The sequence below is a fragment of the Dermacentor andersoni genome, chromosome 5, assembly GCF_023375885.2.
Source record: "Dermacentor andersoni chromosome 5, qqDerAnde1_hic_scaffold, whole genome shotgun sequence".
NCBI classification, from domain to species: Eukaryota; Metazoa; Arthropoda; class Arachnida; order Ixodida; family Ixodidae; genus Dermacentor; species Dermacentor andersoni.
In genome coordinates, this window is record NC_092818.1 from 1,694,439 (window position 1) to 1,721,387 (window position 26,949).

The window sequence follows — 26,949 nt, forward strand, 5'->3', positions numbered from 1 at the left end:
TGAGAACAAGTTAACCCTTTCGCTGTCACGGACGTACCGGTACGTCATCGCGCTTCCCCCCCACAGTGTCACTGACGTACCGGTACGTTCTCTATCGCGCGTTCAAAATTTTGCGCCTGAGCGCAAAGCTGGCGCTCCCGGACGTGACTCTTCCTACAAGTTCGTATTTTCGCCCCGACCTGTGTAAGTACATGTATTGAAGAGTATGGTGCGACTGCCACGCCCCTCTCTCTTTTTGCTGAGTGGCGCGGTGGCTCCGCGTTCGCTGGATCATGCGTCGCGCGTGTGTGGTTATTGGTTCAAGTGTTGTTCTGCCATCTCCGCCGGTTTGATGGTTTTTATTTTTGTTCTGTTGGTGCGTCTGCTACGGCGCGTCAAGTTCGGGCGCACGCGTCGCCGTTGCCTCTCCGAAAAGAGTGATTCGATTGCTGCTTTTGCTCTCTCGCCGCACCCTCGCTTCCGACTTGCAGCAGTAAACGTAAAGCCCTTCGAACTTTGTTTTAGCCTTTTTCCATCTCCCTCTTCTTGATCACGCAACGTCCCATTTATCTCCGTTGCGCGGGCGACTGAAAGCGCATCCTCCCTGCGCGCGGTTACTTTCGGATAGCTGAGCGGCGCAAGACCTTCGTCTGTTCATTGGAGCGGTGGCTCTTACGATTCAGAATACGAGCCGAGCTCGGATTTGGACTTGGACAGCGTCTAACGCGACGAAGAGATGAGTTCCGCATCGTCAGATTCGGATGTTGAACGGATGTTATAGTCAGGCTGATGATGATGATGATGTTTACTAATAATGGCTGCAGAACATTGAAATGTGCATATTGCATTGACTACGTTATTTGTGTACCAATCATAATCAAAAATAAATTGCTATGTTCATTCCCTGTTATGCTCGTTCCCTGAAACCAAGCCGACACTGGGGGTGCGTCACGGCCAGAAAGGTCCGACAGCGAAAGGGTTAAGGACCGCATAATGAGTGATGGAACGAAGGATGCTAGGCATAACTTTTAAGAGACAGAAAGAGAGCCGTTTGGATCAGAGAGCAAACGGGTCTAGACGATATTCTAATTGACATTAAGAGAAAAAAATGGCACTGGGAAGGTCATGTAATGCATAGATTAGCTATCCATTGGGTGGCAGAATGGCTACCAAGAGAAGGGAAGCGCAGTAGAGGACGGCAGAAGACTAGGTGGTGTGACGAAGTTAGGAAATTTGTGGGTGCTAGTTGGAATCGGTTGGCGCAGGACAGGGGTAATTGGAGATTGCAGGGAGAGGCCTTCGTTCTGCAGTGGACATAAAATAGGCTGATGATGATGATGATGACGATGATGATAATGATATCATGTGTAGTGCTTTTCAGCTTTGATGAAAAATGTCGACTGTGTGATGCAAGAAAGTTATAAGTGTTTTTGGGTGCAATGCTGCACAACTTTGCCTGTAGAACCTATAAGGATTCATCCTTCATATGTATTAGTGTTTATAGGCAACTTCAGTAAGGAAAATTTTTTTAGAGGCCCTATTCCTTACAAAAGTCTGCCAAGTTACTGCTTTTTCCTGGCAGGACTATTGTTGATTAGTTTACTATTATGATTTCACTGCACTGTCCTAGAGCTGTACTTTACAGTAAAAATTTTCCTTGCAGCAATGCCTTGTAAGTTTTGTTTAAAAAACAAAAAACAAGAAAAACAAATGCACCAGGGTGCCAGTTTCGGTCCAAGTAAAAATATGACACAGCTCAGCTTCAACATGTTTGTAGCAGCAGACCTCATCAGTGACAAGCATGTAGATCACGTGCATGAGCTAGACTTGACGGCCTTAGTAGTGGAGTACAGGTCCGCATGCTGCCCTCTCAATCTAAAGATATTGGTTGGTGATTGTATTCGCCAGGAGCGACTTGAAATTGCACATTCTGGACATTTGTATGCATGTTAGCCAGTGGCTTATCTTAGTTGGACTGCAGCTGGCAAGCCTAAATGCCGATCTTGTGTGCTCACACTGAATGCACAGTTGTGTGCCAGCAGTGATGCACTGTCTATTTCATCGTCTTATCTCCATGTGTGGCGCTGATTTTAATATGTGCTTAACAAACCAGTCTTGGCTGAGGGAGCTAGGGGGTCAAAATTTGTAACTACCCACCCTAATGTCTCTTATAACCCACCCATTTCGGCTTTTGCATTTGAAATGTTGCTGACCAGACTGGATTAGCCAGGTGCTTATGTAGCTGTGGCAGCTACATATTCAGAATTCTGCTTTCACTTTGTGCCATTTTGCAGCCCTGTGGAGTGGATACCTGCCTTTCTTGTATTCGTGCCTGTCATGCTTTGGAGTTGTGCTGTTGCTCAGTGAGTAGTCCTTCTCCCTTGTCTGCTGGTGGGCCACATGAGAGGGAAATGTTCAGAAGCCGTAAAAAGCTTGTGCCATATTTTTCAAGGAGATAATGCAAGTTCCTCAGAAGAATTATGACTTTGAAGAAGCATGTTGCGTTAATTTGTAACCAAGTTTTGAACATTATGAGAGATTGGTTTTTCAAAAATTGGAGGACGCTTAAAATTTGCCTTTAATACCCTTGTTACACTGGCAAAGATAACTGCAGTTACAATTAACCATGTCTAACTGCATCAAACTGCGGTTATCGAGAGTCACGGTTCGCCAATGTTACACAGTGTACCAGCATCCTCGGTCAAAGCAACTAGCACCACCTTGGGTGAAATAAACAAACTGACTTTCCTGATCCTGACATCACATTTTTGTCGGGATAAGGACGGCAGAATCGACTTGGCATCATTTGGCAGCAGTGGTCACGGCCGGAAACTACGAACTTCAGGAAAAACTTTCAGCTTGCTTTTGCAGATTAGTGCCGCTGCTGGTCAAGCATTTATACAATTTACCGTTTCTTCCGTGACTGCTGCTGCTCCAAGTGCTCGTATTATTTTTGTGCTTGCCATTATGCCTACTTGTGCAGAGCTCGCGAAACGAATTGATCAGTTAGAAGCCATGTTCAAGGGTCGATGGGACGAGGCAGTCGCTTATCTTGTAAAAAAGTGTTCGCTGAAGCTATCTACAGAACTAAACATTGTTGACTTGACACGTGAAATGGGCTTTCTGATAAAAAGTGCCGACATGCTCAACTCAATGGCTGAAAAAGCTCGAGCTCAAAATGCTACTTTGACTGCAGCTAGCAAAGAAATAAAAATGGAGAATGAAGCACTCGGCCCTGTATTTTCAGTTGGTGAGTGTACGTTTATTCAGCCATGTTCTTTCCTCGCCAGACGAGTTTTTGTCAAACCCTAGACTTCAGCAGTCGGCAAATGCCTGTCAGAACTTGAGCAGCGCTCAAGAATAAACAATGTGGAAATCAAGTGAGTAGCATGTACACATGGCGAGAACTGTCTTGCGATCATGAAAGCTGGTGGTGAAAAAATATGTTGTCCAATTTCTGACGACGACATCGATGTTGTTCACCGCATCCCGAGGTCAGGAACGGGCAATAAGCACATTATTGCTCTGTTCTGCTCAAGGACGAAGAAGCAGGATTTTGTTTCTAAGGCATGAAAGGCTCGCCTAAATTCTAAAGATCTCAGCTTTGCAGGACCGAATCATGTTCCCATTTCTATTAATGGTCACCTGACCAGAGAAAACAAAGTGCGGTTTGCGAAGGCTCAATCACTGAAAAGGGACAAAGGATAGCAATTTCTATGGACTGAGAACTGCCAAATAAAAGCAAGAAGGACGTGCAACAGTCGAGTCGTTCGTATCTTGTCCGAGGATGATTTATCGGTCTTCCGGTAGCTATGGGAAGGTGAAGGAACTAACCTATTTTGTTTCGTTCGATAATGTCATCTTATTTTTCAACTGAACAACTTAGACCTTTTTTGGGAACCCATGCCTATCTGTGATTCACTTTAGCGCTCGAAGCCTAAAAAAACACCATGATGAAATCTACAACTGTTTAGCATCTTTAGACCACACATTTTCTCTCATCTGCATTTCTGAAACTTGGTTTTCAGATGTAGATAATGATTTATTTGGTTTTCCCTCTTATGCCTTGGAATATTACTACTGCCCTCATAAGAGCTACGGAGGTGTCGCAGTATTTATATCACCAGATGTGGGTTACAAACGAAGACATGACATATAATTTTCAGTGCCAAATTGTGAAGCTGTATGGATTTAACTGGAAGATGCGAGCCAGACCATTGTCGGTTGCCTTTATCGTTCACCTTCAGCTTCAAAATCCACTTTTTGCAATGATCTGAACACTATACTTGGTAACTTGTCTCCAGAACGGAATAATGTTGCGCTTCTTGGTGACATTAACATCAATCTTTTGGATGACTGCAGCTCTGCTACTACTGCCTACACTAACTGCCTGCATGGATTTGGCTTCGAATCATTGGTTTCCCTTCCAACTAGACGTAGTTTAGGGGCTTCAGCCACCTTAATAGATCACATATTTTCCAACCTTATGTGCCCTCCAGTTTGCGGTGTACTTGAAGTTAACATCACTGACCACTTTCCTGTCTTTTTTAAGCTTCCTTGTTAACTATATAAATCTTGTCGTGAATTCTATAAAGCTGTGATTAATAAAGAAGACTTCATCGCTCGCATTGGTGAGCTAAATTGGTGTTCTGTGTTTTCAGAGTCAAACGCTGAATCTGCATTTAATGACTTTCCGGAGAACATAAAGAAATGTATTGCTAATTCTACAAGCTTTGTAAAATGCAGAACACATGTCCCAGCGTTACAGAACCCTTGGCTAACCAATGGTCTACTAACTAGCCTAAGAAAAAAGATAACCTGTACCGAAAAGTTAAACAACGCCCTTTTAACATTCGGCTCAAAACTCACTGTAAGATCTATTGTAACTTGCTAAACCGGCTGCTCAGGGTAGCCAAAAGAAATTATTATGAATTCAGAATAGCCGAAGCCGGCACAGATTCAAAACGGCAGTGGAAAATAATAAATTCCTTCTTGAACTGACCCCATCGAGCTAAACCATTAAGTAAGCTTCATTCATCAGATGCCACGTATCAACAAGCAGAAGAAATTGTGAACGCATTTAATGAGCTTTTCTGTGACCATTCCTCTGATCATACCACTGATACTCAACTATCATTTCAGCGATGCTTACAATCATTGTACGTATTTCCAACTGGCCCAGATGAAATAATCAATGTCATCATCATCATCATCATCAGCCTGGTTACGCACATTGCAGGGCAAAGGCCTCTCCCATACTTCTCCAACTACCCCGGTAATGTACTAACCGTGGCCATGTTGTCCCTGCAAACTTCTTAATCTCATCTGCCCACCTAACTTTCTGCCGCCCTCTGCTACGCTTTCCTTCCCTTGGAATCCAGTCCGTAACCCTTAATGACCATCGGTTATCTTCACTCCTGATTACATGTCCTGCCTATGCCCATTTCTTTTTCTTGATTTCAACTAAGATGTCATTAACTCGCGTTTGTTCCCTCATCCAATCTGCTATTTTCTTATCCCTTAACGTTACACCCATCATTCTTCTTTCCATAGCTCGTTGCGTCGTCCTCAATTTCAGCAGAACCCTTTTCGTAAGCCTCCAGGTTTCTGCCCCATACGTGAGTACTGGTAAGACACAGCTGTTATAAACTTTTCTCTTGAGGGATAATGGCAACCTGCTGTTCATGATCTGAGAATGCCTGCCAAACGCACCCCAGCCCATTCTTATTCTTCTGATTATTTCAGTCTCATGATCCGGATCCACAGTCACTACCTGTCCTAAGTAGATGTATTCCCTTAGCACTTCTAGTGCCTCACTACCTATTGTAAACTGCTGTTCCCTTCCGAGACTTAAACATTACTTTAGTTTTCTGCAGATTAATTTTTAGACCCACCCTTCGGCTTTGCCTCTCCAGGTCAGTGAGCATGCATTGCAGTTGGTCTCCTGAGTTACTAAGCAAGGCAATATCATCAGCGAATCGTAAGTTACTAAGGTATTCTCCATTAACTCTTATCCCCAATTCTTCCCAATCCAGGTCTCTGAATACCTCCTGTAAACACGCTGTGAATAGCATCGGCGAGATCGTATCTCCCTGCCTGACGCCTTTCTTTATTGGGATTTTGTTGCTTTCTTTATGGAGGACTACGGTGGCTGTGGAGCCGCTATAGATATCTTTCAGTATTTTTACATACGGCTCGTCTACCCCTGATTCCACAATGCCTCCATGACTGCTGAGTTTCGACTGAATCAAACGCTTTTTCGTAATCAACGAAAGCTATATATAAAGGTTGGTTATATTCCGCACATTTTTCTATCACCTGATTGATACTGTGAATATGGTCTATTGTTGAGTAGCCTTTACGGAATCCTGCCTGAATTGTCCGTAGCTCTCTTAATATGAGACGCTTCCCACAAATTGTGGTGCAAATGATTAACTTTAGCTGTGCCCTACGCGTCTACAATATTTGTCTGAGCCGTTTCAGGGGCCCTTTAAGTGTCCTCCAAAATTTTTTCCCCATGATAGGGAAACAGTTAAAGACGGTGATGAGAAACCGAAACGAAATCGAGCTGGTGGGCGGCGGTGCTTTCGGATTATTGCTCACTAAAAGGACAACCAACGGCACCACACCCCACACTGTGAAACATGATAGGTGAAGATGCTCATTGCACTAGGTTTGGTGGCAATAGCAGTGAATGCGTTTTTCGATGACCCAGAAGGAGAATTGCTGGCACAGGAATAAGAAAGTGAGTGCGCACCGGCATTTTGACATCATGTAGGAGGGCAAGTATTGTAGGGAAGCTGATGTGGCAGGCACATACTGTTTTCAGTCGCACTTGCCTTGCACTTTTACTTGTCTACATAGAGTATAGCGGCTGGAAAATATATACAGTGGCAGTCTGCAGGAGGAAATGGTGGCGCATTTGGGTTATCACCTAATAAAAGCATACAGTTCGCTTCCTACAGCACCACGCACTGTGAAACAGATAGGCGAAGGGGCTAATTGTAGTAGAGTTGGTAGCAATAACTGTGAATGCGGCGTGCGATGGCCCCAGAGGCGATTTGCTTGTACTGGATTAAGAAACTGAGTGTGCGCCAGCGTTTTCATTTGAGACAGGCAGGCAAGTATTGCGGTAAAGCTGCCGCGGTGGGTGGCTATATACTGTTCTCGATCGCATGTGCCTCGTGCATTTTCTTGTTTGCATGGTATCTAGTGGCCAGAAAACGCATCACATTATCACAGTTTGCCAATGTACTTAACGTTGCGTTGAAAAATTGTTTTCCAGGAATGTATGAACCAATAAGCGTAACTTTATTGGGTAATTTTTTCGGTTCTCCATCACAAATGTCGGCGCCTGGAAATCGTATGTAATGGGATCGTATCAACTAGGTTCTACTATGTTTGGCGCATGCACTATACTTATGTCTATATGTAGCAACATTGAGACAATGGTCAAAATACAGGTCACATGCAACATATGTCAGTGCCACAACGCGTTGACAAGCTTTTCTTGCCCACTTCAAATAAGAATACTCATTTTTTTCTGAATCTGTTATTTCGGATTCACGATTATTTGTACTTCAGGGGATACTTCAGGGGATCCCCACCGAATCCAAATTACTAGACGGTGACTGTATAGTGTGTGCCAAGGGCTTCATTTGAGGACGCCTAGCAGTGGATTTCAGAATTGTGGATGGAAAAAGGAGCATGGCCGTCCCCCCTGTGAACCAAGGATGGCAGTCATACAGGGCTGCAATTTATTTTTTGTGTGCTTCTGTGGTGTCCAGAAAGGAAATGCGCCTGCGGTTTGAGATTGCTTAGTACGCATATGAGCAAACAGCTTTTAAGGGTTCTCAATCACCATGGCCTCCATCTGCTGAGGTAAGACAGCAGCCAAAATGACATCTGACCACTTCTAGTGTTTATTTCTCTTAGATGATAATTGACCATAAACTTGTTTCACTGCAAAAAAAGAAAAGAGTTGGCAACATTTTTTGGAAGGTTTCAACTGTGGTCGGCGGCATGTAAGGCAACTAGGACAGCATACACATTCGGCTATTGTGTCCAATTGAAGCTGATATCCTGAAATAAATGTTCGTGATAGGGGTTGTAGACGATGAAGTCAAGTGTCTAAACAGATAGAATGTGAATGTCTGTGGCTATTCAAATGCATGTCCTCAAATATAGTACACTGGCACATGCAAGAGGTACAAATTCTTTATTAGGGTCTTGCACTCGTCGCATAACTGCAGTTAGAAAGCAGAGCTAGTATAGCTGATTCTAAGAAAATGCCTTTGCCATATGCACCTCAGCTTTTATTAAGAGTATTGAGTGATTATATTGACACGTGTGCTTATCTTTATTGGCCGACCACGTTTCGCCGCTTAACAACTGTAATCGCACAGCGAGGGACGCGCCTGCATGTATCCGACGTTTCTGGAAAGTTATCGATGCTTCTACCCGGCTGTCTGTTGTCGCCGAACCTTGTGCTATCTGATTTCATTGCGTGACTCGAATGTTGTAGAACTTTGTGGAAGGCATGCGGGTCCCAACGATTAGTCTGGAACATTCGATGACTGCTCTATAAAAGCCGACGCGCTTGACCCGCTGATCAGATTTTCGACGATCGCCGACTGTGTTCGCCGCTTTCGTTGTGCTATAAGTGTAGCCTGTTTTGTGGGCACAGGTTCGCCCAATAAAAGCTAGTTTTGTATTCCACCGTACTGCTTCTTTCTTCACCGTCACTACCACGTGACATCTGGTGGAGGTGCTTGTGCGTTCATGTACCGAACGCCCGCACAAAGCCGCGATCCAAGCCCGAAGCCCGAGGACAAAACCGACATCGCCCAAGACTAGCGTGCTAGCCGCAGACTGCAAAGACTGCCCCCAGAGCACGGACTTCTGCCTGAAACGACAAAGAAGATCGCCGTGGTCAAGACAAACCAAATGGCTGCCCCAGTGTCCCCCGTTATCCTACAGCAACCTCGGGATCCACCAACCTTCCATGGAGCAGCAACTGAAGACCCGGAATCCTGGCTGGAGACGTACGAGCGAATCGCGACTTTCAACAACTGGGACTCCGACGACAAGTTGCGGCATGTATACTTCGCCCTAGAAGACGCCGCCAGAACGTGGTTCGAGAACAGGGAGTCGACAATGACAACATGGGACCTGTTCCGTACCGGCTTCCTGCGCACCTTTACAAGCGTCGTGCGCAAGGAAAGGGCTGAAGCTATGCTGGACGCCCGAGTGCAGCTACCAAATGAGAACGTTGTCATCTTTACGGAAGAAATGAGCCGTCTGTTCCGCCACGCCGACCCGGATATGGCCGAGAAAAAGAAAGTACGCCTACTCATGCGTGGTGTGAAGGAAGAACTTTTCGGCGCAATGGTACGAAGCCCACCGACGACCGTAGCAGAGTTCCTTCGCGAGGCCACCGGCATTGAGAAGACACTCGAAATGCGGAACCGGCAATTCAACCGCCGCACAAGCTCTACCCACTACGCAGGAATTCAATCACTGGCCACGGACGATCTGCGCGAGACCATCAGGGCCATTGTGCGCGAAGAACTGCGCAAGGTCTTGCCTTCGTCGCAGCCTCAAGTGGCCTCTATCGCCGACATCGTGAAAGAAGAGGTGCACCGATCCCTTGGAGTTCCTGAAGTGCAACCAGAACCACCGCAGCCGGAAGCAATGACCTACGCCGCCGTCGTCGCCCGCCGTCAAGGCCCCCCTGCGCGACCGCGCCAAGGTCCTGCAACACCGCAATTCCGTCGTCCGCCGCCGCCAGCGCGCCCACCCGTCGCCCAGCGCACCTATGCGAGGAAGACGGACATTTGGCGAGCCCCCGACCACCGCCCGCTCTGCTATCACTGCGGAGAAGCCGGCCATGTGTACCGCCGATGCCCATACCGCGACATGGGACTGAGAGGGTTCGCCGTCAACGCGCCGCGTCCACAGCTTGGGGAGCGCCCACGTGACATTGCCGATTACCTAGCCGGCACTCAGTGGAACTCTCGACGACCGTCCCGTTCGCCGTCACCAGGCCGCTACCTGTCGCCGCAGCGCCGACCATACACCGGCCCAGCCCGGGGCCGCTCTGCGAGCCCATATCCGGAAAACTAAAAGCAGCAACCGATGGAGGTGCGGTTGCTGTTTGTCGAACTGACGAAGATCCTCCGCCGCCGACGAAGACGACGAAGCAACCATCTCGACGACCTAATGACGACACGCCGCTGTCCCGACGAAGTCAGGAAGTCAAGACTACACCGACGAAAGACGAGTTGACGACGCGACGTTCAAGCTTCAGTTCAACACGACGCAGCCGTGATCCGACGCCAAGACCCAACTGCAACGCCAGACAAAGAACCACCGACCTCGACGTGCTTCTCGACGGCCACGCAGTTACCGCCTTAGTGGACACAGGGGCTGATTACTCCGTCATGAGTGGACACATCGCCGCCCAGTTGAAGAAAGTTAAGACTGCATGGGAAGGCCCTCAAATTCGCACCGCAGGAGGACACCTCATCACGCCAACTTGAATCTGCACGGCAAGAATAACCATTCATGACCGGACTTACCCTGCCACTTTCGTTATCCTCCAACAGTGTTCACGAGACGTCATTCTCGGTATGGACTTCCTGAACCAACACGGCGCAATCATCGACCTGAAGTCACAGTCAATAACGCTGTCGGAAGATAAAGCGATACCGCCGGAGAGTCCTCGTAGTCACCATGCCTTGAGTGTGCTCGAAGATCAAGTGAGCATCCCGCCTCGCTCCAGCATTGTTATTTTGGTCGGCACCGAAACACCCGCTGACGTAGAAGGCGTCATCGAAGGCGACCAGCGTCTACTGCTCGACCGTGAAATTTGCGTCGCAAGAGGGATCGCTCGACTGCACGGAGGAAACACGAAAGTGTTGCTGACAAACTTCAGCAAGGAGTTCAAGCACATCAACAAGGGCACGACGATCGCATACATCGAGGAAATTGTGGAAACCAGCGATGCCTTTGTCCTCTCGGATTCTGTCGCATCTACCCCGACGACCGTAGTTCCCGAGCCAGACTTCGACATAAGTCCAAGTCTCCCCGTGATTAAGCAGCAACAGCTCAGAAGTCTGCTTCGACGATACAAAGGCTGCTTTTCGACGTCATCGAGGATTCGACAAATACCAGTCGCAAAGCATCGCATAATAACCGAAGAATGCGCTCGACCACTACGCCAGAGCCCTTACCGAGTTTCGACGCGGGAACGTGAAGCTATAAGAGAACAAGTCGACGAAATGCTGCGCGACGACATCATCCAGCCGTCGAAAAGCCCGTGGGCATCCCCTGTTGTCCTGGTAAAGAAAAAGGATGGAACCCTACGTTTCTGTGTCGATTATCGTCGACTGAACAAGATCACGAAGAAGGATGTATACCCCCTCCCAGGGATAGACGACGGATTAGATCGGCTCTGCAACGCTAAATACTTCTCGTCGATGGACCTCAAGTTTGGCTATTGGCAAATTGAAGTCGACGAAAGAGATCGCGAAAAGACCGCCTTCATCACCCCAGACGGCCTCTACGAGTTCAAGGTTATGCCATTTGGACTGTGCTCGGCGCCTGCAACGTTCCAGCGCGTGATGGACACGGTTTTAGCAGGATTGAAGTGGCAGACCTGTCTCGTTTACTTGGATGACGTCGTTGTCTACGCCGAAAATTTCGACGATCACCTTAGGCGGCTTGCAACAGTACTCGAGGCCATCAAGTCATCAGGGCTCACTCTGAAGCCAGAAAAGTGCCGCTTCGCCTACGATGAGCTTCTGTTCCTAGGCCACGTCATCAGCAAGTCTGGAGTCCGCCCCGACCCGCAGAAGACAGCTGCCATCGCAAAGTTCCCGCAGCCCACCGACAAGAAGGCAGTGCGTAGATTTCTTGGCATGTGTGCCTACTACAGGCGATTTGTCAAGGACTTTTCACGCATCGCTGAGCCGCTGACACAGCTAACTAAATGTGACATCGAGTTCCAGTGGGAAACGCCGCAGGCCGACGCATTTGAAGAACTCAAACGACGCATGCAGTCGCCGCCCGTACTTGCGCACTTCGACGAGCTTGCCGACACCGAAATCCACACTGACGCCAGTAGCCTAGGCCTCGGTGCCGTCCTAGTCCAGAGAAAAGATGGACATGAACACGTGATGGCTTACGCTAGCCGGTCGTTGTCAAAAGCGGAAGGCAATTATTCCACAACGGAAAAGGAATGCCTCGCCATCGTTTGGGCTACAGCGAAATTTCGCCCCTACCTATATGGCAGGCCATTCAGAGTGGTCAGCGACCATCACGCGTTGTGTTGGCTAGCTAACTTAAAGGACCCTTCAGGACGGCTGGCACGGTGGAGCCTCAGGCTACAAGAATACGACATCACTGTAACATACAAGTCCGGTCGAAAACACTCAGACGCCGATTGCCTATCACGCGCCCCCATTGACCCGCAGCCGCAAGATGACGAGGATGACGACGCCTTCCTTGGAATAATAAGCGCGGAAGACTTCGCCGAAGAACAACGAGCGGACCCGGAACTTAAAGGCCTCGTCGATTATTTGGAAGGGCACACCGACGTTGTTCCCAGGGCATTTAAGCGCGGATTATCTTCCTTCACCCTTCAAGACAGTCTACTCGTGAAGAAGAACTTCTCACCAGTCCGCGCCAATTACCTTCTTGTTGTCCCGTCAGGACTTCGTCCAGAAGTATTGCACGCCCTACATGACGATCCGACCGCTGGACACCTCGGATTTTCCCGGACACTATCGAGGATACAAGAAAAGTATTATTGGCCGCGCCTGACCGCCGACGTCACCCGTTATGTCAGAACATGCCGAGACTGTCAGCGACGCAAGACACCGCCGACAAGGCCAGCCGGATTACTACAGCCAATCGAACCTCCTCGCCGACCATTCCAGCAGATTGGGATGGATTTGTTGGGGCCGTTTCCGATATCAACATCCGGGAATAAGTGGATCGTCGTGGTGACGGACTATCTCACCCGCTTTGCTGAAACTAAAGCTCTACGAAAAGGCAGCGCAGCCGAAGTGGCGAAATTTTTCGTCGAGAACATCCTTCTGCGACATGGTGCCCCAGAAGTCCTCATCACCGACAGAGGAACGGCTTTTACAGCAGAGCTCACCCAAGCCATTCTGCAGTACAGCCAGACAAGCCACAGGAGGACAACTGCCTACCATCCGCAGACGAATGGTCTCACGGAGCGCCTGAACAAGACCCTCGCCGACATGCTAGCAATCTACGTCGACGTTGAACACAAGACGTGGGACACGATCCTGCCGTATGTAACCTTTGCGTACAACACGGCGGTGCAAGAAACAACACAGATCACGCCGTTTAAGCTGGTTTACGGCAGGAACCCGACAACAACGCTCGACGCCATGCTGCCCCACGTCACTGACGAAGAGAATGTTGACGTCGCTAGCTATCTCCAGCGCGCCGAAGAAGCCCGACAGCTCGCCCGCCTGCGAATCAAGAGCCAGCAGAGGACCGACAGCCGACATTACAACCTCCGACGACGCTTCGTCGAGTACCAGCCTGGCGACCGTGTTTGGGTCTGGACCCCGATACGCCGACGAGGACTCAGTGAGAAACTACTCCGACGCTATTTCGTACCCTACAAGGTCATCCGACGTATTGGCGCTCTGGACTATGAGGTCGTGCCAGACGGCATTTCGCATTCACAGCGGCGCCGCGCACGATCTGAAGTGGTCCACGTCGTGCGCCTTAAACCCTTTTACGGACGCTGACGAACTTCGTTATTTTATTTGTTCTTTTCTTTGCTACGAGTGCTTTTGTTTATTAACTTCGTTTGTTTGCAGCACCGGGTCGATGCTTTTTTAGAGGGGGGTATTGACACGTGTGCTTATCTTTATCGGCCGACCACGTTTCGCCGCTTAACAACTGTAATCGCACAGCGAGGGACGCGCCTGCATGTATCCGACGTTTCTGGAAAGTTATCGATGCTTCTACCCGGCTGTCTGTTGTCGCCGAACCTTGTGCTATCTGATTTCATTGCGTGACTCGAATGTTGTAGAACTTTGTGGAAGGCATGCGGGTCCCAACGATTAGTCTGGAACATTCGATGACTGCTCTATAAAAGCCGACGCGCTTGACCCGCTGATCAGATTTTCGACGATCGCCGACTGTGTTCGCCGCTTTCGTTGTGCTATAAGTGTAGCCTGTTTTGTGGGCACAGGTTCGCCCAATAAAAGCTAGTTTTGTATTCCACCGTACTGCTTCTTTCTTCACCGTCACTACCACGTGACAATATACATTAAAAGAAAACAATTTTTCTAATTCAAAGTGACCATCTTCTTTGCCATAATTAGCTCGGCCACTCCAAAAAGTGTTTGATTCGGGTACTTCAGTCAAAACCTTCCTGCTCTTGGCCCTAAAAACATTGCAATCAACACCTAATCTCAGAAAGACTGGGGACTGGGGACCCAACACTGCACATACACCCTGTCCCAGGAGTCAATGGGAATCAAAGGGCAAAAAATGCAGAAAGGGGCGCTTCTAGGAAAAGTCCCTGCAGCTATGCTGCTAGCTCTTGTAATAACCAATGGGTCCACTCGTGAGAGCACAGGCAATCTCCATCGGCTTGGGCCTCCGATAAGTGCGGCTCGGTACAGTGTGATCACGCGAGTACTAGGCACCACCCTTCGGCTTAGCGTTCGGAAAAAGGAGCATCACAAGGTACGCGCTCACCATAGGTGCAAAGGCACAGTGGATGAGCTCAAATCCGAGGCCCTAGCAAAGGGGCTGGTGGATAACATGTACGTACCAGGCGAGCACTGTCCCGGAGAGGTCTCTCTCGCTCTTGTTCTGCCTATCGCGCCAGTCGCATTGCTGTAGCGCCACAGCCACCACAAGTGGCAGGGCGAAATGCCACTGCCGCAAGTAAGTCTGTGGTAAACACCGCCCCCGACAATCATCACGAGTGGAAACAGAGACACGTACCGACGACAGAACTGGTGAATGCCTGCACTGAGGCATAAGGCTCACCTTAATCCCCACAAATACACACTCTTGCTTATTTATAGATGTCATATTGAAAAAAAAAAATTAACTTCAGAAGAGTTCATGCTGTAATGACCTTTTGTGCTTACTTAGCAAACAAATGACCACAGAAAGAGAGCACACAAGGACAGGCACAGTCCTTACGTGCGCAGTCCTGCTCTCTCTGTGTGGTGGTTTTTTTGCGCAGTTGTAAAACTGTTTGTTAATATGCACCAACTCGCCCAACAAAAAGTTATTCTAACTGCGCTTGTGTGCTCTCTCTCCGTGGTCGTTTGTTTGTGCAGTTTAAAACTGTTTGCTAATATGCACCGACTGGCCCAACAAGAAGTTCCTTTGAGCTACGTGTTCTTACTTAACCTGACATTTATACACAGCCTGGTCTTGCCTATGTAAAATACAAACATGTCAAGGGCATTGAATAAACGGCACTCTGCCTACAATATTGATTCTGGTGCTTCAGTTACATGACATAATTTTTCCATCTTCCCTAGCTTCGCCTTCTTTCTGAGCCTTTCTTGAGGGGCTGTAACATAGAACACAGTATAAAGGACATTAAGTAATCTCCAAGTGTTAAGCTACATTCAGTAACATTTGGAGAGACTGGAGAAAATTGCGAAATATTGGGAGCATTGGAACAACATTTGCACAACATTGTGTAGAGTCGGGCGACTTCATGCCGTCACAGGTCTCTCTCTTTTTTTGCTTCATTCACATTTAGCCCACTTTCTGTCTTGTTTTTGCAATTTCTTTGCCACGATGCAGTTTGCACGCCAGTGGGATTTGCTCGTCTCTTTACGGTGCTTGGAGAGCTGGTGATCAAGCCCAAGGTACGGTGGACACATGTGCTGAGCAATCTCTTCGTAACTGTTTTCATAAAGCGCTAAGGACGAAGACGAATACGAAGGAACACATATGACAGGACTGGCACTACTTCCAACTAACATTCATTACAAATGGTCATATATTTATGCTCTGTGCATCAGGTACATCATGAACTTGTCATCATACACACAAAGATTGAAATGAATCAGATCATACACACGATTTGATGGTCAGTCAGTTCAAGTGTCTAGATATCTTGATAGAAACGTCACTTCTTTTCCTTGCAAAACCAAAGATGGACAGCTGATGCACTTGTCGCCTGCTTTCCTTGTAAAATACGCCTCAACTATTTCTCGTTCTGTTCTTGTGTTTTCTTTCCTCAAGAAGGTTGTGTCACCAAACATGGATGTGCATGTGGACTTTTCTTGCGATGCTCAGCCAAGTGACTGCTGTATCCTTTTCTAACGTCATTGTTGTGCTGTCTAGCCCTGTCATTGAAGCGCTGGCCGGTTTGTTCGATATAAATGCATCCACAATCTAAGGGTATTTGATACACATCTGAAGTGCATTCGGTGTAATTGGTCCAGTGATTAGTATGAGATTGCATGCGTTTCTGGTGCTTCTTGTATTGAAGGTTACACACTGCTGACAATTTACAAGGCGCTGAAAAAGCTAGATTGACATTGTGTCGGTTTGCCACCTTTTTCAAATTATGTGAAACTTTATGGTGGTATGGGATTACATGTACAGGTCTTTTGTCGCAATCTTTAGTTGGGTGCCACCTTCCTCGTTTTAATTTTGTTTGAAGCAATGTTTAACAGACATGAAATGACACTTAGAATGACAGATAGCTGAGCTAGTTGGTAAGGAATCATAATGCGAAGGAGGGGTAAGGTGTGCAGACACGGACACAAGAGAAGAGAAGTGGTGTCCGTGTCTGCACGCCTTACCCCTTCTTTGTATTATGATTAAATGACAGACACTGGAAAACCAGCAAGTTTCAATCTGTCTACTTGGCTAGACATGCTATGCTCAATTTGCTGAACACATAACTTTTGCAAAGCACTCTGAAGGCGTGTAGTGGCTATGCCCCTCTTTATCAATCTCGGATGGGCGCTATCGAAAGGCAAAACACTTTTCTTTGATCTTGGGTTGTATCTCCAGCATACGTGGCCATCCGAGGAAAATAAAATTTTAAGATCCAGAAACTGAATACAGTTGCCATTAGGCAGTTCAAAAGTAAACTTGAGCCCCTGGAGAAACTTGGGGAAATTTTTAAACAATCTGCTACAGCATCGTCAAGACACATAACTGATGAATTGTTAAGGACTATTAGATAGTTAGATATTAGATAGTATTAGATAGACATACCTAAATACACAAATGATTGAGTTCGCAGTTAGTTCTGCATTAGCGCAGTTTTCAAAGGACGCAAAATAAATATCACATAATATTGGGGCTATACAGATTCCAATACAGATTCCTGTGCGTTGATTGTAATAACAGGCATTGTGACTAATGGCAGTCGAATCGAAGTAAAACTCTAACAAGGTAAAAAAAATTGTCGCAGTTCATGCATACTAAGTTCTGGAATTTCAGTTCACCCATTTCATCAGTTGTTTCACGAACAGCTCATTGAATGCCTTCACGCGTCACGGAATAATAGGTCTTCAACGCCTAGTGAGAAAGCTGTGGCCACAGATCCAGGACCATCTTGCAGCTCTAAGTTAACATCATCAGAGTACCTCACCATGAAGGAATCTTCGATTGGTAGTCACTTTAGGCGCCCTTGCAGGAACCATCCTACTTGGAGCTACCACGACGCCTTCTCTAAGACGATCACGTGCAAAGGATATTGACACGTATACTCGTCTTTATCGGGCGACATGTTTGGCCGCCTAACAAATGTTATCGCACAGCGCGGGACGCGCCTGCATGCATCCGAAGTTTCTGGAAAGTTATCGATGCTTCTACCCGGCTGTCTGTTGTCGCCTAACCTTGTGTTATCAGATTTCATCGCGTGACGCGAATGGTGTAGAACTTTGTGGAACGCACGCGGGTCCCAACAATTAGTCTGGAATATTCGACGACTGCTGTATAAAAGCCGACGCGCTTGACCCGCTGATCAGATTTCCAACGATCGCCGACTGTGTTCGCCGCTTTCGTTGTGCTATAAGTGTAGCCTGTTTTGTGGGCACAGGTTCGCCCAATAAAATCTAGTTTTGCCTTTCACAGTATTGATACTGTGTTCTTAACATCACCCCCACGTGACAATATTCAAGTTTTTGGGCCTTGCATGTAAAGAAGGTTTCCAGGTAATTATTTTCAGCAGATTTCCAGACAGCAACTGCATGTCTTTCAACAGTTTTAGTGCTGCTTTCTTTTGTTTCTCTAGTCAGTCACCTTGAAGTTCTTGTTTATAGCTGCATTAGCCTTCTCTCTCATCAGGTTTTTTGGCAACACCACAAAACGTCCTTTATCTGCTTCGGGATTGAGCAATTTTTTATCCTTCAGGCAAGTGACTATCCTCTCTAGCGGAGGTCTGGACGCCATTCCACAATTGCCTATTTTTCAGGACGCAGTCCACAGCTTCAGTGATGACTCAATCTCGGTCACTTTCTTTTGCTCTAACGCCTGTGTTTCTTGTTATAGCCAAGAGCTGCTGCCTGCTGAGGTGCGGCTCAAAACGGTATTTCGGGCCTTTCTCCAGGGTCTTGCTTACGGTGCCAGGTAGACTAGCGTCTCCCAAGATGGTGACCGTGTTTGCTTTGGAACTTCTTGCTGCCTGTTTAGGTAACGTGAGCCTTGTACGTTGCCAGATGAATTCTGTAGTCTTTCCTACTAACTTCTTGTAGTATCTCAGCTTTCTCATGTCTTTATTCGGGTCGTTACCTTTATGAATTAACACTTTCAGCCAGTCATTGTAGATTCAGTTTTGGCCTCACTTCTACGATTTTAAGAGCTTGCACATTCCTCTGACGTGTCCCCAGGATGGCTCGACAAGCCCGAAAATGGCCTGAACTTCAGCATGCATGAGTTTTTTCTTGGTGTAGTATGACAACATTCTTGACTGACAGGTACATATGGCAATAAGGTTAATGCAGGCAATGGCAGGGTTGATTGTAGCTCGTGATGAGAGGATAGAGCCCCATTGTAGAAGAAATTTGTTGCAACAATACCTTGATTTGGGCAAGTTGGTATGTAACCTTCAAAACAAGAAGCACCAGAAATGCCTACAATGTCATGCTAATCATCGGACCAATTACACCGAATGCACTTCAGATGTGTATCAAATACCCTTAGATTGTGGACGCGTTTATATCGGACAAACTGGCCAGTGCTTCAATGACAGGGCTAGACAGCACAGCAATGATGTTAGAAAAGGATACGGCAATCACTTGGCTAAGCACTTCAAAAAGTGCGCATGCACACCCATGTTTGGGGACACAACCTTCTTGAGGAAAGAAAACACAAAAACAGAACGAGAAAAAGTTGAAGCATATTTTATAAGGAAAGCAGGTGACAAGTGCGTCAGCACTTGTCGTCTGCATCTTTGGTTTTGCAAGAAAAAGAAGTGACGTTTCTTTCTAGATATCTAGGCACTTGAACTGATTGACCATACAATCGTATGTATGATCTAATTCATTTCAATCTTTGTGTGTATGATGATGAGGGCATGATGTACCTGATGCGCAGAGCATAAATACATGACCATTTGTAATAAACGTTAGTTGAAAGTAGCGTCAGTCCTGTTGGTATGTGTTCCTTCATATTCGTCGTCTTTAGTGCTTTTATGAAAATTGTCATGATGAACTAACTCGCCCAAATCAAGGTATTCTTTGTAACTGTCCTCTGTTTTGGCAGTTCCTGCGGGACATTCAGGATGAATACCATTGCGCCGTGATGGAAGAGGAAAACCTGCGTCGCAGGGCCTACATCACAAGCCACGGTAGGTGCTTCACAATTTGCATCCAATGGAGGGTCCTTCCTACCGGGTTTACATGTAAATAGTAAAACCATAGCCCGCAGTAGAGTGGTTTTTGTGTTCCCCCTCCTGTAAGCTGTGTCCTGGAGATCATCGCTGAAATCGTCACTCTGCGCCTGTCCTTGTGTGCTCTCTCTCTGTGGTCGTTTGCTTGCGTATTTATAATAAAGCTGTTTGCTAATACAGACGAACCTGCTTATATCGAAGTCGCAAAAAGACGCCTATCAGTTCGCTATAAAGCATAATTTGATATCATCATCATCATCATCAGCGTGGTTACGCCCACTGCAGGCCAAAGGCCTCTCCCATACTTCTCCAACAACCCCTGTCATGTACTAATTGTGGCCATGTCGTCCCTGCAAACTTCTTAATCTCATCCGCCCACCTAACTTTCCGCCGCCCCCTGCTACGCTTCCCTTCCCTTGGAATCCAGTCCATAACCCTTAATGACCATCGGTTATCTTCCCTCCTCATTACATGTCTTGCCCATGCCCATTTCTTTTTCTTGATTTCAACTAAGATGTCATTAACTAGCGTTTGTTCCCTCACCCAATCTGCTCTTTTCTTATCCCTTAACGTTACACCCATCATTCTTTTTTCCATAGCCTGTTGCGTCATCCTCAATTTAAGTAGAACCCTTTTCGTAAGCCTCCAGGTTTCTGCCCCGTAGGTGAGTACTGGTAAGACACAGCTATTATACACTTTTCTCAAGGGGGATAATGACAACCTGCTGTTCATTATCTGAGAATGCCTGCCAAACGCACCTCAGCCCATTCTTATTCTTCTGATTATTTCCGTCTCATGATCCGGATCCGCCGTCACTACCTGCCCTAAGTAGATGTATTCCCTTACCACTTCCAGTGCCTCGGTACCTATTGTAGATTGCTGTTCTCTTCCGAGACTGTTAAACATTACTTTAGTTTTCTGCAGATTAATTTTTAAACCCACTTTTCCGCTTTGCCTCTCCAGGTCAGTGAGCATCCATTGCAATTGGTCCACTGAGTTACTAAGCAAGGCAATATTGTTGCAAGAAGAAAGCAGGCCCACGAATGTAAAATAATGTATATTTACAACTGAGGTTAATGGCGTTCAGGCAACTGCCAGACTTCGTCTTCCTCTAGTCCAATCCAACTTCTTCCTTCCCTTCACTGTAACAATATCAGCGAATCGCAAGTTACTAAGGTATTCTCCATTAACTCTAATCCTCAATTCTCCCCAATCCAGGTCTCTGAATACTTCCTGTAAACGCGCTGAGAATAGCATTGGAGAGATCGTATCTCCCTGCCTGATGCCTTTCTTTATTGGGATTTTGTTGCTTTCTTTATGGAGGACTACGGTGGCTGTGGAGCCGCTATAGGTATCTTTCAGTATTTTTACATACGGCTCGTATACGGCCCTGATTCCATAATGCCTCCATGACTGCTGAGGTTTCGACAGAATGAAACGTTTTCTTGTAACCAATGAAAGCTATATATAAGGGTTGGTTATATTCCACATAATTTGATATAAGCCTGCGAAATAATTGGATGTCATAAAAGCACATACCATTTATAAAATCACTTTATTGATGAAACTATTAGTTTCGCATAAATTAGTCCTGCATTTTCTTCTGCTTCGGCAATTTCGCTGCCTGCAACGCAGCCACTTCCCCACATTGTCAAGAGGAGTCTGAGCAGCTGAGGCCGCAACCTTTCGCATTTGCGCAGAAGCACCGTACTAGTGAGAGTGCACCAATCACTTCGAAGGATGTGGGCGTGGGCAAAGGATCGTTGTTGCTTTCCTCATTGTCATCATCTTGGTTACGCCCACTGCAGGGCAAAGGCCTCTCCCATAATTCTCCAACAACCCCAGTCATTCCTCATTGTGCCCACTTTCATTTGTGCTCGGTACGATGTCGGCGTTGTCGGCGTTTAGTCTTTGTTTTCGGGCACTCCCGTGGTCGCGACACCATCATCTGCACTCACAAACTCGTCCACCATTGATTCATCAACAGCTTCCGGAAATTCTGACACTCGCTCCAAACTTTGGCAACGTCGGCAACGACTTCGTCGCATTTATCAGAATTTGCAGTCATCACCAAGCACGCAGAAACCAGCACGTATGAAGAACCACGTGTACACGACCGTGCGTACGCGTGTCTGGCGCCGCGGGCACCAGGCCACTAGTTTGGCCACTTTAGCCCTAATCGTGCCGAGTGCTCCTCGGCGTCTTGCATGCTGCGGGGACATCTGACTTCTCATCGCATTCGACCCGATTTACGATTTACAGCTTCACGACAAAAGGCGAATTCTGCTGCTTCATCAAGGCAACCTGTTGGACAAGGCCCACAAGGTGCAAACACAATGAACCAGAAAAGCAGCGACACAACTTGCACTTTCGCCATCTTGCATGACAAGAGCAGAGGAGCCTCTGATTGGCTGTCTGAGCAAGCACTGCGGGCGGGCCAGGATAATTTTTTGCAGGGGGTTGTAGACAGCTCGTCCGAGCAGCTTGAGGCAGCGCGGTCACGGTAGGTAGAGTGGTTGGATGGAGCCGCGCCGCCTGGTTTTCCCGCTACCGTGTGGAAAAGCCAACTTCTGGAGGCACTTTTCCGCTGCTTGACGTTCGATATATCGGGAGTCGCTGCTATTTTTTTTCGATGTAAGCGTAATTTTTGCTATATATGTTCTGCTGCGGGCTGTGGTTTGTGTGTACCCCTCCTCTGAGCCGTGTTCTGGAGATCATCGCCGAAATCGTCACTCGGCGCCTGTCCTTGTGTGCTTTCTCTCTGTGGTAATTTGCTTGCGCATTTCGGTCGGTCGGTCGGTCGGTCGGTCGGTCGGTCGGTCGGTCGGTCGGTCGGTCGGTCGGTCGGTCGGTCGGTCGGTCGGTCGGTCGGTCGGTCGGTCGGTCGGTCGGTCGGTCGGTCGGTCGGTCGGTCGGCTCGGTCGGTCGGTCGGTCGGTCGGTCGGTCGGTCGGCTCGGTCGGTCGGTCGGTCGGTCGGTCGGTCGGTCGGTCGGTCGGTCGGTCGGTCGGCTCGGTCGGTCGGTCGGTCGGTCGGTCGGTCGGTCGGTCGGTCGGTCGGTCGGCTCGGTCGGTCGGTCGGTCGGTCGGTCGGTCGGTCGGTCGGTCGGTCGGTCGGTCGGTCGGTCGGTCGGTCGGTCGGTCGGTCGGTCGGTCGGTCGGTCGGTCGGTCGGTCGGTCGGTCGGTCGGTCGGTCGGTCGGTCGGTCGGTCGGTCGGTCGGTCGGTCGGTCGGTCGGTCGGTCGGTCGGTCGGTCGGTCGGTCGGTCGGTCGGTCGGTCGGTCGGTCGGTCGGTCGGTCGGTCGGTCGGTCGGTCGGTCGGTCGGTCGGTCGGTCGGTCGGTCGGTCGGTCGGTCGGTCGGTCGGTCGGTCGGTCGGTCGGTCGGTCGGTCGGTCGGTCGGTCGGTCGGTCGGTCGGTCGGTCGGTCGGTCGGTCGGTCGGTCGGTCGGTCGGTCGGTCGGTCGGTCGGCTCGGTCGGTCGGTCGGTCGGTCGGTCGGTCGGTCGGTCGGTCGGTCGGTCGGTCGGTCGGTCGGTCGGTCGGTCGGTCGGTCGGTCGGTCGGTCGGTCGGTCGGCGTCGGTCGGTCGGTCGGTCGGTCGGTCGGTCGGTCGGTCGGTCGGTCGGTCGGTCGGTCGGTCGGTCGGTCGGTCGGTCGGTCGGTCGGTCGGTCGGTCGGTCGGTCGGTCGGTCGGTCGGTCGGTCGGTCGGTCGGTCGGTCGGTCGGTCGGTCGGTCGGTCGGTCGGTCGGTCGGTCGGTCGGTCGGTCGGTCGGTCGGTCGGTCGGTCGGTCGGTCGGTCGGTCGGTCGGTCGGTCGGTCGGTCGGTCGGTCGGTCGGTCGGTCGGTCGGTCGGTCGGTCGGTCGGTCGGTCGGTCGGTCGGTCGGTCGGTCGGTCGGTCGGTCGGTCGGTCGGTCGGTCGGTCGGTCGGTCGGTCGGTCGGTCGGTCGGTCGGTCGGTCGGGTCGGTCGGTCGGTCGGTCGGTCGGTCGGTCGGTCGGTCGGTCGGTCGGTCGGTCGGTCGGTCGGTCGGTCGGTCGGTCGGTCGGTCGGTCGGTCGGTCGGTCGGTCGGTCGGTCGGTCGGTCGGTCGGTCGGTCGGTCGGTCGGTCGGTCGGTCGGTCGGTCGGTCGGTCGGTCGGTCGGTCGGTCGGTCGGTCGGTAAAACCGTAAAAACCGGACTATATGTCGGACCGGAATATAGGTCGATCCCCCAGCTAACGAATTCTAAAAATGAAAAAAATCTTTTTCAATGGCAAAAGTACCGAAAGACAACCTTACCTTGAAACAAATGCGACTCATGCACAATAGTGACAGTATTTATTTAAATGCTGCTCGCATGTGCACCCGGCCAATTTTTAACAGTATCGCGCGACCATCGACCCGCATGCTTGTCAGCTCCTTATTAACGGCGCTGAGCGGCGAAACATAAGAGATACGCGCAGGTGTACACGTGTGCTTACTTTCGCTATTTCGCCACTCCGTGCTGATAAGGTGCTGACAAACACGCGGGTCGATGGTCGCGCGATACTGTTAAAAATTGGCCGGGTGTACAGTACGCAGAAGGGCACGAAGTGCGCAAGCGCTACTCCGAATCAGAGCAACGCGTTTGATTAGAGGGGTCCGAACTAGAGTCGTATGACGAGTGCTTCTCGCTGCCCAGTCGAGAGGCGCGTGCGATCTCTACTGCTTTCAAACAGATGTTCGGCTGTCACAGGCAGCGATCTTACATGCAGCTCCCGGATGAACTCCGCAACCTTGTCTTCCAGTTTTGCGGTCCGCTGCGGTACGCCCACGAAATGACGTTTTCTGTTGGTTTGCTGCTTCTGTCTCCGCCAGTACCGAATGCTCATTTCAGATACTCCAAAGTGCGCTGCAGTAACCATGGGATGGTAAGAACTCGAATTAGCCTAGGCTTAAGGAGGGAACAGAAGAAACTGGTACATAAAACGCTGATCAATGAGCTAGCGGTAAGAGGGAAAATAAAGGAATTCCGGATCAAGCTACAGAACAGGTATTCGGCCTTAACTCAGGAAGAGGACCTTAGTGTTGAAGATATGAACGACAATCTTATGGGCATCATTAAGAAGTGGGCAATAGAAGTCAATGGTAACTCCGTTAGACAGGATGCCAGTAAGCTATTGCAGGAGACGAAAGATCTGATCGAGAAACGCCAATGTATGAAAGCCTCTAACCCTACAGCTAGATAAGAACTGGCAGAACTTTCAAAGTTAATCAACAAGCGTAAGACAGCTGACATAAGGAAGTATAATATGGATAGAATTGAACATGCTCTCAGGAATGGAGGAAGCCTAAAAGCAGTGAAGAAGAAACTAGGAATTGGCAAGAATCAGATGTATGCGTTAAGAGACAAAGCCGGCAATATCATTACTAATATGGATGAGGTAGTTCAAGTGGCTGAGGAGTTCTATAGAGATTTATACAGTACCAGTGACACCCACGACGATAATCGAAGAGAGAATAATCCAGAGGAATTTGAAATCGCACAAGTAACGCCGGAAGAAATAAAGAAAGCCTTGGGAGCTATGCAAAGAGGGAAGGCAGCTGGGGAGGATCAGGTAACAGCAGATTTGTTGAAGGATGGTGGGCAGATTGTTCTAGAGAAACTGGCCACCCTCTATACACAATGCCTCATGACTTCGAGCGTACTGGAATCTTGGAAGAACGCTAACATAATCCTAATCCATCAGGAAGGGGATGCTAAAGACTGGAAAAATTATAGACCGATCAGCTTACTGTCCGTTGCCTACAAATTATTTACTAAGGTAATTGCAAATAGAATCGGGAACACCTTAGACTCCCGTCAACCAAAGGACCAGGCAGGATTTCGTAAAGGCTACTCAACAATAGACCATATTCACACTATTAATCAGGTGATAGAGAAATGTGCGGAATATAACCGACCTGTACATATAGCTTTCATTGATTACGAGAAAGCGTTTGATTCAATTGAAACCTCAGCAGTCGTGCCGGCATTACGGAATCAGGGTGTAGACGAGCCGTATGTAAATATAGTGAAAGATATCTATAGCGGCTCTACGGCCACCGTAGTCCTCCATAAAGAAAGCAACAATATCCCAATAAAGAAGGGCGTCAGGCAGGGAGGTACGATCTCTCCAATGCTATTCACAGCATGTTTACTGGAGGTATTCAGAGACCTGGATTGGGAAGAATTGGGGATAAGAGTTAATGGAGAATACCTTAGTAACTTGCGATTCGCTGATGATATTGCCTTGCTTAGTAACTCAGTGGACCAATTGCAATGGATGCTCACTGACCTGGAGAGGCAAAGCGGTAAAGTGGGTCTAAAAATTAATCTGCAGAAAACTAAAGTAATGTTTAACAGTCTCGGAAGAGAACAGCAATCTACAATAGGTAGCGAGGCACTGGAAGTGGTAAGGAAATACATCTACTTAGGGCAGGTAGTGACGGCGGATCCGGATCATGAGACGGAAATAATCAGAAGAATAAGAATGGGCTGGGGTGCGTTTGGCAGGCATTCTCAGATAATGAACAGCAGGATGCCATTATCCCTCTAGAGAAAAGTGTATAATAGCTGTGTCTTACCAGTACTCACCTACGGGGCAGAAACCTGGAGGCTTACGAAAAGGGTTCTACTTAAATTGAGGATGACGCAACAGGCTATGGAATGAAGAATGATGGGTGTAACGTTAAGGGATAAGAAAAAGCAGATTGGGTGAGGGAACAAACGCTAGTTAATGACATCTTAGGTGAAATCAAGAAAAAGAAATGGGCATGGGCAAGACATGTAATGAGGAGGGAAGATAACCGATGGTCATTAAGGGTTATGGACTGGATTCCAAGGGAAGGGAAGCATAGCGGGGGGCGGCAGAAAGTTAGGTGGACGGATAAGATTAAGAAGTTTGCAGGGAGGACATGGCTACAATTAGTACATGACCGGGGTAGGTGGAGAAGTATGGGAGAGGCCTTTGCCCTGCAGTGGGCGTGACCAGGCTGATGATGATGATGATGATGAATACTATTGATTTCACTTTCGGTAAAGGCATCCAAAACAGATGAATTGACTCGATGAGAAGGCCATTAGAGCCCACTTTGTT

The 26,949-nt window shown here is 48.3% G+C and overlaps 1 protein-coding gene across 4 annotated transcripts in view; it reads left to right on the forward strand.

Annotated features, from left to right (window-relative positions):
• Positions 1-26,949, forward strand: part of lili (LMBR1-like protein) — a 242,845-nt gene that overhangs the window by 91,225 nt on the left and 124,671 nt on the right. For all 4 annotated transcript variants that reach the window (XM_050177344.2, XM_055070089.1, XM_055070088.1 and 1 more), the window contains 3 exons: positions 2,274-2,342; positions 15,805-15,869; positions 19,729-19,813. In XM_050177344.2, the coding sequence (XP_050033301.1) occupies positions 2,274-2,342; positions 15,805-15,869; positions 19,729-19,813 (219 nt within the window). The remainder of the gene's footprint in view (positions 1-2,273; positions 2,343-15,804; positions 15,870-19,728; positions 19,814-26,949) is intronic.